We start from the raw sequence: 10082 nt of genomic DNA, 5'->3' as shown, positions 1-10082 counted from the left end.
AAGCAATTTTAAAAATTGTTCATTGCAAGGACTTGATTGCGATTTTCGACAAAGGCTTATGACGTAATTTAAACCCTTGAAAGAAATTGATTGCATTCCATACCTAATATTTAGGACTTTTGGTGCTCTTTTCCCTCCTCCCATGTTCTCACCTTAGAAAAGGAATGAGCTTTATGCAGCGCCTAATAAGGTAAGATTGGATAAAAATTTCATAGATTGTTATCTAGTAGTCTTTGTTTGGGACAATACTGGATTAAAGGGCAGATTTAGACATATCATATCCTAGACGGTACTCGGTGGACCTAAAATAGAACTGGAAAAAAATTAAATAAAAAATTTCAAATCCGGCCGACAAAATTAAAAGAAAATAGAAGCATTGAAATTTAATTCGATATCTACTTGATGAAACTGAGTCAAACTACTTGCGAATAGTTCAGACTAGGTTCAATGATTACTCAAGATAGACTGAGTTACTTTCACATCTAGGCCGAACTCAAGCTACTTGATTATCATGTCGAGTTTAAGCCGGTAAAATTAAGCTCGACGGGCCTGCAAGATTGTGATTGAATATTTATTATTTTCTCAAAAGCTTATAGTAGTTATAAAAAAAAATTAAAATTCTTAAAATTAACAGCACATGGACACATGTACAGATGTAAGAAAAAAATCCTAGAGAGTACACTACCATTACTTACACATAAATAGGTTCTTAAGTTATGCTTTGCCTAATCAAATGAAATTCTTGCAAACGCGATTCTAAGCCCTTATGAAGATAAAATGTTTTTATGGAAAAGCCCTTGCTATTATGATATCAACTCATGGTTCAAATATATATATTTTATAAGTAAAATGGTGGGGATGAACGATTAGTGTAGTTATCGCCTTAATGCATTATTTATAAAGGTCTCACACACTATAGAATCTTTGATTTGAATTATAAATACTCAACCCATCCATAAGTGTATAAGTCCATCACCCAAACCCTACTAGCATGCCAAAAACCAAGAAGCATCTCTTTACATGAGGTAGCAAACGCCGAAAATACAATCTATCCATAAATCCACTAACAATATTGCTTAAATTTGTGCCCTTATGAAATAACATATAAACTCTTCATCACTACACTATCATGCTATGAAATATTTGATTAGAATCATAACTACTTAATTCACCCATGAATGTATGAGTCCACAACCCCGACTCTGCCGGCATGCCAAAAATGAGGAAGTCTCTCTTCATAAGTGGTAGCAAACACATAAGGCACAAGTTGTCCAAAGGTCTGTCCATGATATGGCTCGAATTTGTGCTCTAATGAAAGACGGTATAAGCTCTTTATGACCAGACTACCAAGTCCTGTGGTCTCGTACGTCCAATATTAAGTACGTTATACATCCACTGTCTGTATACCGGCGAGTTTGTCTGTGTCGGGAAATAGGTACTTAGCTAAACCAACCCCCATCTTTCTTGATACAGCTACCGCTTTAAGATGCCCGGTGGTTGATCTATCAACTGTGAAGGCGGAAACATAAAGAGAGCGATAAGTCTAAGAGTCGAGTGCGCTGGTTGTGCCAACCAGTGGACCGCATCGCTGGACACAAACATAACTTTCCACTTATTTCTTCCTCCATAAAGTCAAAGGTTATTTAATTCCCAACGCCATCCCTCTACTTATCCACCGCCGTTTTCCAGCAATGATTCTTCTTTTGTTTATCTCGACTGATCATTTTTAATTATTAATATACGGTCCTAATTATATTGGTCCAAGACGACCCAAAGTGAAACGTTATCGATTTCTTATAAACGTACCTAACGTGTTATAAGGGGCAAATCACATCATAAGTATGTACCAAGTACCTCAACTTTTAAAATTTAGCTTTGTGTGAGACCTCCATTAATGAAAATTGACATGTGATGTGTTTTTACTGACTTGACATTCTTATTGAGCAAATGTTAAGCACAATTGTCAATGGGACACGCTTTGTGTCATGTCTCTATTTTGGTGTTGGGTGATTAGGAGAGGAGAGTTAGTGATATATCATGAACAATCTTAATCATTCAATAAATTTCTATGACATGACAACATCTCAAGAGGTCACATTAAATTTCAATATGAACAGTTAAAGACAATATAACCGTGTTATTTTCTATGTTGGAATTTTTCATTCACAATTTTAATGGATGTTTCACCTTGAATCATGTTTGAAATTTCAAGGTGCTTAGTCGAACTATTAAAAAAATAGTTGAGATACTGACTGTAAAATAGGTAATGATTCAGAAAATCACTACAAATCACACAAAATGGACGCAGGAACTCGTCACATTGTCTCATCATCTAGAAACTTGTTGGAGTGAGTCATTTTCAACCGCTGACACCTTCCTATGTTGCATCATGGACGTACACCCTAAGCTTTTCTTCCTAGTTTCTCTCATCGCAACCGACACTAGACCTATATTTTCATCCGCGGGCCATGTTTGGAGAGAATATTTAGGGCATAAAAAAAGTCCATAAATGTTTCAACGTGGACGTTACATGTATGCACATCGACATTTAATGCCAATCCACCTACAAACGTCAGCTTTTAACGATTCCGCAAAGTTCAAATTGACAGCCAGCCACACCATATAATATACATGCACACACCCACACCCACACACGCTTTGACCAGCAGGTGTTTACGAAGTCCTGCGAATTTCAACAGATGTAGAAACGGGCAAAGGGCCTTATTGGCTAATATAGCAAACCTCAGGGGCATGTATGCAAACACAAACTCGAAGAGGTCATCAACGCAATAAATTTGCAGTTGCTCTCTCTCTCTCTCTCTCTCTCTCTTGTACAAATCTGGACATGATGAAGCAGGAGGATCGACCAATGCGATGGATTCCCGCTGTAAAAGTAGCTGAGAATTAATAGCTTCTGCCGTCCTTTCTTCTCTTTCGTTTTGTTCTTCAATTTCTTGAGAATTGATTGCTTCAGCTCAACCAACCCTATCTATCTCCATCCCCTCCCTCTCTCTCAAAGTCAATAAAGAAAGCTCTCCATCACAAGCAAGATTGACCCATTTCATATAAAGAGGCGCGTTATTAATTCTCTCGAGCGTCTGTTCAGAGAGAGTCTTGAGATATCGAAGAGCAAGCAGGTCGAGTCGAGCCGAGCCGAGTCGTTGGTCGGTGAGCGAAGAAGAAGATCAAGAAGCCGAGAGGCACGGTGGGTTTCGAGAATGCAGGAGGTGGCTGAGTACACGGTGAAGGTGGAAGAAGGAAAGGAAGGCGTCAACGGAAGGCCGTCGGTGGGACCTGTTTACCGAGGCACTTACGCCGAAGATGGCCTCGTCGAGTTGGAGCCTGGCATGGAGTCTCCATGGCAGTTCTTCAGGTTTCTCTCTCTCTCTAACCGGCGGGAGACGTAGAAATCTAGTTCAAACGGAATACGTGCATTTCTTGGCATTTCTGGCATTTCTCTTTTAGGAAATTTTCTAGATTACATTGTGCATTTGATAAAAACTGCACCAAGCCGCATTGGCTATGAGTTCATTCGACACCAGATCGGTTCTTTAGCGCTAGCTTTGGATTTGAGATCCAATAACATAAATCAGACGTAATTTCAAGAAATGAGATGATACTTATATGAAAATTATTTATCAGATCATCCAAACTTTATGTTCTCTAGTTTATATAATGTTTGCTCCATTGCCACAAGCGAATGAAAAAGATATGGCCATGAGGATTGCCTCTCTCAAATTTAATTTGTATGTTCTTGATTAGCCCCCATTTATGTTTACCGAACTATGGTCATTTTGAAGCTATCTTTTTTTGGCCATGATCTTATATATACGACAAGAAAATGTGGACCCCACATGTGATCAGATCTCTAGCTGCGATTACTTCAATTAGGACCACGTCAATACCTCAGATGACTGATTGGGGTGATTTGATTACAAACGGTGGTCATCTTATCCTGGCGCTGACCTCAAAATCAATCGTTTTATTTTTCTATTTTGGGTAAAATGAGAAATTGCAGAAGGTTCGGGAGAGAAATAAGATCCAAAAGGGTAAGGAAAAATTGATAGCAAAATCCAAGTGTAGGTGAAGTGATATTATGGCCGTCAAGACAGAAAACGACAGGATGGAAAAGGGGTAGAGTCGAATGGCCCATGCAGGTCTCGAACCTGCGACCTTCGCGTTATTAGCACGACGCTCTAACCAACTGAGCTAATAGGCCAATTTTGATATTATCGATTGCAATATTAATTTGATTTTTCATTGTGATGGCAGCGATACCGCTAAGACAAAGCCCGATTACAGAATGCTGGGTCGTCGTGAAGTCGTGGATTCGAAGGTGCATATCTCTCTCTCTCTCTCTCTGGGTAGTGTTTATCAGCATGAATGTTGTTGCGGCACTGTGATTTTCTAGCTAAGAAAATTCCCATGAATTCCAAATTTCTTGTCTCACCATTCTCAGTGATGTTTAATATGAAATGGAAAGTTTGATCACCAATCAAAAGAGACTGAAAAATGGGAAAATGGTGACATGATGGTATGAGGTCTGACTGAATGTGCAGGTTGGTCCTTATGTGTGGCATACGTACAAAGAGGTCTATGATTCGGCAGTCCGCCTCGGGTCAGCGATCAGGAGTCGCGGCGTCAATCCTGTAAGTATATATGTTGGTGAACTAGCTGAGCAGATTTGACCGAGGGATTCTTGATCAGTTTCTACTTGACGGAGGAGATGTGATGAGTTTTATTGATCCAGGGCGACCGGTGCGGCATCTACGGATCGAATTGCCCAGAATGGATCATCACCATGGAGGTATGAATACGACTCGCTCGCTCGCTTCCATTCTTCGCTTAAATATATCAAATGCCGTATTCTGCTGCGGCAGTACAGGAGACAGTCGTTCTACATTACACGAGTTTAATGTTTTTCAGACGGAATGGCTATTCCTATTTGTTTAGTTTGTTTCTTGGTTTCTTTATCATGTTTATGAAGCAAATTCAATGCAGAAGACAAAAGTTATTACCTGCTGAGCAAGTATTTCGAGCTATAGGGCTGTGTTGATTGGTTTTGTTCGGTTTGGTTTGGCAGGCCTGCAGCGCCCATGCGGTGACATACGTACCGCTCTACGACACTCTTGGTATGAGATGGCTTTCCCTTATTTCTAGAATGGATTTCGTTTGAGGCCGAGATGTCTAATTTCTCTGATGCTCAGCGTGCTAGATTTTTAGCTCTTCTTATGAAGTGATCAAAGATAAGCTTTATCAGCTGAGCCTTGCACATAACAGGTCCCAATGCAGTCGAATTCATCATAAACCACGCGGAAGTCTCAATCGCTTTCGCTCAGGAAAACAAGATTCCATCCGTGAGTTTCCCTTCCGGTACCAAATCATATTTAGTTCTGTTTCTTGGTTAGCTTGATTTACCCAGTAGATCACTATCTATGCAGATTCTCTCGTGCCTTCCCAAATGTCCGTGTTTAAAAAGTAGGTATCATGCTCTACGTGTATGCCGTAAGTGCAGAGTTAATGGAAGATTTAGGTTTTAGAAACTAATTTCATATCATCCTTGTTCAGCTATTGTCAGCTTCGGAGATGTTGCGAGCACACAGAAGGCACAAGCTGAAGAGCTAGGAGTCTCTTGCTTTTCCTGGAAGGAGTTCTCGCAGCTGGTAAGAGGGCGATGCGTTTCCTCACTAGATATGTCCTTACTTCTGAGTGCGTTTAAGACAAAATCACTGGCATGTTAATTAAGAAGCTCTGGTGGTCCATTGTGCTCGATTCCAACAACAGGAAAATGCAGATTGTGAATTGCCTCCCAAGAAGAGGACCGATGTCTGCACGATAATGTACACAAGCGGAACAACTGGAGAACCGAAAGGGGTCATCATCACCAATGAGGCTCTCATAGCAGAAGTACTGTCGATTGACAAGCTACTCTTCGCCACAGACAGAGTGGTAAACATTTGAACGCATTCTCAGACGTGATTTGACGATCACTGGAGTGCAAATATAGGCAATGCTTGCGAATGAATGCAAGGCTAGGGCTTTACTAGTTCCTACTTTGTGTTTGTTTGTGTTCAATTGTATTTGCAAGAGCCTGAGAAGTTTCTTGCCTGGGAAGTAACATTAATGTGACCTGACGTTCCTGTACTGCAGTTCTCAGAAGAGGATACATACTTCTCGTTCCTCCCTCTGGCCCATATTTACGACCTGACGATGGAAACTTACTGCATTTACAGAGCTTCTTGTATAGGATTTTGGCGAGGCGTAAGATCACACATGGCCATGACTCATTGATACATCATTCCGTTTCTACGAGTTCTCTACTCACTCCTCCCGATTTCATTTATCAGGATGTCAGGTTTTTGGTAGAGGACCTACAAGAGCTCAAACCGACCATCTTCTGTGCAGTTCCCAGAGTCTATGACCGAATCTATACTGGTAATTCACTTTCTTCCCCAAGTCGCTAATTTGATCAAATTGAAAATTCTGTTTACTAGGGAAAGGATAGGGATTACGATTAGCCAATGTTTACTGTCAACCCTTTCAATCCTTTTGTTCTTTTTCGAAGGCATACTTGCTAAAGTTTCGTCAAGCGGTCTGATACGGAAAAAATTGTTCGAATACGCATACGACTAGTACGTCTTCTGATTCCATATTGTCCTTCTGAGTTCTACCCGTTTATCACATGTATCAGTATGTCTAATGATTGCTTATTGACAGCAAGTTAGCGAATCTAGAGAAGGGATTCCCGCAGGATAAAGCCGCGCCTCTCATGGACCGACTGGTCTTTGAAAAGGTTAGCTTATTTATCCCGCCTTAATCTCTCTTTCAGTGAAAATTGATTGTTTACTCTTATCGGTTTCCAATTTTCATAGACAAAACTGGCACTGGGAGGGAGAATTCGTGCCCTGTCGTCTGGTGCCGCACCATTGCCAAAGCATGTCGAAGAATTTTTGCGGGTCACCAGCTGCTCCACATTATCACAAGGTTATGGTACGTTCTGAAAGGGAGCTGCTCTTTGAACATGGTCATATCCACTTCATCCCAACTCTGCTTGAGATTTTAGTTACCCTTTGGTCGAAACTCCGGTAATTCAGTTTTATCTCTATGTTTCACTGGAATTTTCTCTCTCAGGTCTTACGGAAAGTTGTGGTGGGTGCTTCTCATCCGTAGGCAATGTGTTCTCGATGATGGGAACGGTCGGCATCCCCATGCCATCGATCGAAGCAAGGCTGGAGTCCGTGCCTGATATGGGGTATGATGCGCTTTCGAGCACACCTCGTGGAGAGATTTGTCTGAGAGGAACAACATTATTCTCTGGTTACCACAAGCGCCAGGACCTCACCAACGATGTCATGGTTGATGGCTGGTTTCACACAGGTAAACGAGTCGAGTATTTCCAAATGGCAGCTATAATTTGGAATAGACATATCCCAAATCTGTTCTTACCAAACCGATTTCAACCATCACTTAGTATTAAAGAAAGGAATCTCTGTTCTTACAAATCACGAGTTTTGCAGGTGACATCGGTGAGTGGCAGCCAAACGGGGCAATGAAGATCATCGATCGGAAAAAGAACATATTCAAGCTCTCTCAAGGTGAATATGTTGCCATAGAGAATGTCGAGAGCGTGTATCAGCGCTGCCCTCTTGTGACTTCGGTATGCCTCTTGCCAGTTCATATGAAGTAGAGCAGACACAGGCCAAACATGCTCTTCTGATCTTACAATTTTACGTTTCTTCCCACGTTTTCCGCAACAGATTTGGGTATACGGGAACAGCTTCGAGTCCTTCCTTGTGGCCGTAGTGGTCCCCGATAGGAAGGCCCTCGAGGACTGGGCGGCAAACCAAGGTGTCACGGGGGATTTCCAATCGCTGTGCCAAAATCTCAAGGCAAAGAAGTACGTACAGGATGAACTAAACAGCATCGGCCAGACGCACAAAGTAAGCAGATGAATCCCTATCTCTTGCAAAGTGCGAAAACACGTCCGACATTCCATTTTGCCTCTGACTTGAAATTCTCCGTGCAGCTTCGAGGTTTCGAGATGTTGAAAGCGGTCCATTTGGAGCCAAATCTCTTCGACATAGAGAGAGATCTGATCACTCCGACCTTCAAACTGAAGCGCCCGCAGTTGCTCAAATACTACAAGGTATTCACTCTAGCCCTTGGCTTGTTCCCCAAGATAGCTGAGCCGAGACTGCTACTGATAACCCCACTTCATGATCGCCCCAATTTTGTAACAAGCGAATCCGCATGCCACAAATAAGCAAATTCTTGCAGTTCCATGAGATTTTCTCGACCTCATCACATCTGCATCCTGCAATTCATTAGGAATGTTATTTAGGAAAGTAATGCATTAACGAGAGCATCGAATTATATAACGACATCAAGCAGGATATATGTCAAAAATCTTAGGGTGGTGCTAAATTTTTCCTAGATCTTTTGTGAGGTCTTGCACATTACACTTTATCTTTCAAAGCTGCTGCAAATGACTGCACTAAACCTGTGTGTTCTTCTGCTAATTGTTTCCTGTAGGACCATATTGACCAGCTCTACTCTCAAGCAAAAGCAAACAAAGCGTAAGAGCCGGTACTGGAGGGCATGGTTTTATCAGTCCACATACAACAGCATTGGCCATCTGCTTAAAACTACATTAAGATCGTTTCTTTCCTGAAGAATTGACAATCAAGGTCGGGAACAGATTATCACAAAGGCCCTTGTCGTCGATCCCTCGTCTTCAAAACTTCGTCTATACTTACACTTGTTAAAATTCAGCCGCTTGATAGATGCATTATAGATACCCTGGTGCTAGGGAGGAGCAAACAGGATCTATTGTTCATTTGTTACTCTCTTATAATATCAAGTCCTCCTAGTTTTACATATTGTTTACGCTATAAATACAGTTTATCGGAGATTCGCGACATCGTTTTCCCTTCTACTCGATAATTGCCAAGAAATCAGGAAATATCTGGAGATGGCATCGACGTAAAGTGGTTCCGTCAGGTGACCGACCATCTGCTTTATGTTCTGCGTTGCGGGAAAGGTAGAGACTCGAGTTAGATTCAAAGAGTTCATCGTTCCTGGCCTCTGCAATGTGCAGATTCATCATGCACATGAACAAGATTGATGTGAAGTGCTGCAATCTGGGTCACGTTCCTTTTGGGTTAATTTTAAGAAAAATCTCAAATTGATATATATGTGACAAATTTACTCAAATTAATATTATGATTGTCAAAAACTTCAAACTGGTACATTCTTTAAATTGAATTATTATCACAAAAAATCATAAACCGATACAACTATGACGAACAGAGAATAAAATTCCAAACCGATGCACTTGTCAAATGCCACATATATTCCAATTCAGTAATTTGATAGTAAAATTTAATGAAAACTAACGAAAAATAAATTTGTCACGGATATACCACTTTAGGATTTTTCGTGATATTAACTCTTCATTTTATCTCTCTTCAATATTGATCTGGAAAACACTGACCGACCTAACAGCAGAAATCATGAGGTACAAATGAAAACAATCACGTATTGAACAATTTGATTATCCGCGCCAACCAGTGAGAGTGACCGAGCATTGAACATTTGTGTGGTTTTACCTCACAAATCAAAGATCGAAGCAACTAGAAAACCCAGTTATGATTTATAGCGCTTTGACCTGTTGGTCTGTGGAGTGAATTTGGGTTGAAGAGAATGGAATAAGGAAATTAGAAAAGCAGAGAGTTAAGTGAAGAAGGAAACTCGATCGAGAATAGTCAGGGTTAATAGAGCAAATATGCGGACTAAAGAAATTTCACTAACGCATTTGTTTCATAGAAGACTTCCTAATTAAAAAAAAAAAAAAATACTTTCTTGTAAATTATTTTTTGAGAAAGTGGATAATTTCCCTTTGTTTTGTTTGGCGATATGTGACCAAAATCATTTTCTGATATTTGGATTTGAAAAATAATTTCACTCTTATTGCATGACCCAAAAAAATAAAACTATTAAATTTTTTCCCACTCCACCGGCCGCCGATTACTAACCACAAGCATGAGCTCGCTAAAAATGGTGAGACTCGAGCTCCTCGAGGC

The 10082-nt window shown here is 40.7% G+C and overlaps 1 protein-coding gene and 1 non-coding gene across 2 annotated transcripts; one reads left to right on the top strand and one right to left on the bottom strand.

Annotated features, from left to right (window-relative positions):
* The first annotated feature begins 2874 nt into the window (after positions 1-2874).
* Positions 2875-8918, top strand: LOC104452660 (long chain acyl-CoA synthetase 2). Its single transcript, XM_010067123.3, has 19 exons — positions 2875-3373; positions 4273-4336; positions 4560-4649; positions 4751-4807; positions 5084-5132; positions 5281-5357; positions 5442-5478; positions 5569-5663; positions 5785-5949; positions 6151-6261; positions 6348-6435; positions 6566-6632; positions 6718-6793; positions 6873-6990; positions 7132-7377; positions 7518-7657; positions 7758-7940; positions 8027-8146; positions 8533-8918. The coding sequence occupies exons 1-19, from the start codon at positions 3219-3221 to the stop codon at positions 8578-8580; spliced, it is 1986 nt and encodes a 661-aa protein (XP_010065425.2). The 5' UTR covers positions 2875-3218; the 3' UTR covers positions 8581-8918.
* TRNAI-AAU lies at positions 4146-4219 on the bottom strand. Its single transcript has one exon. It is a non-coding gene; the product is annotated as a tRNA-Ile (tRNA).
* Positions 8919-10082: the final 1164 nt, after the last annotated feature.

This window comes from Eucalyptus grandis, chromosome 7, assembly GCF_016545825.1.
Source record: "Eucalyptus grandis isolate ANBG69807.140 chromosome 7, ASM1654582v1, whole genome shotgun sequence".
Lineage (NCBI taxonomy): Eukaryota > Viridiplantae > Streptophyta > Magnoliopsida > Myrtales > Myrtaceae > Eucalyptus > Eucalyptus grandis.
The sequence above is the reverse complement of the archived record's forward strand: the minus strand, read 5'-3'. Positions and strand labels throughout refer to the sequence as shown.

Bases quoted from the DNA above. Each gene is read 5' to 3' on its own strand.
- LOC104452660 (XM_010067123.3), top strand. From the start codon at position 3,219: ATGCAGGAGGTGGCTGAGTACACGGTGAAGGTGGAAGAAGGAAAGGAA. The intron at 5,133-5,280 runs GTATGAGATGGC...TGCACATAACAG, and splicing joins ACCGCTCTACGACACTCTTG to GTCCCAATGCAGTCGAATTC. The intron at 6,633-6,717 runs GTACGTCTTCTG...GCTTATTGACAG, and splicing joins TTCGAATACGCATACGACTA to CAAGTTAGCGAATCTAGAGA.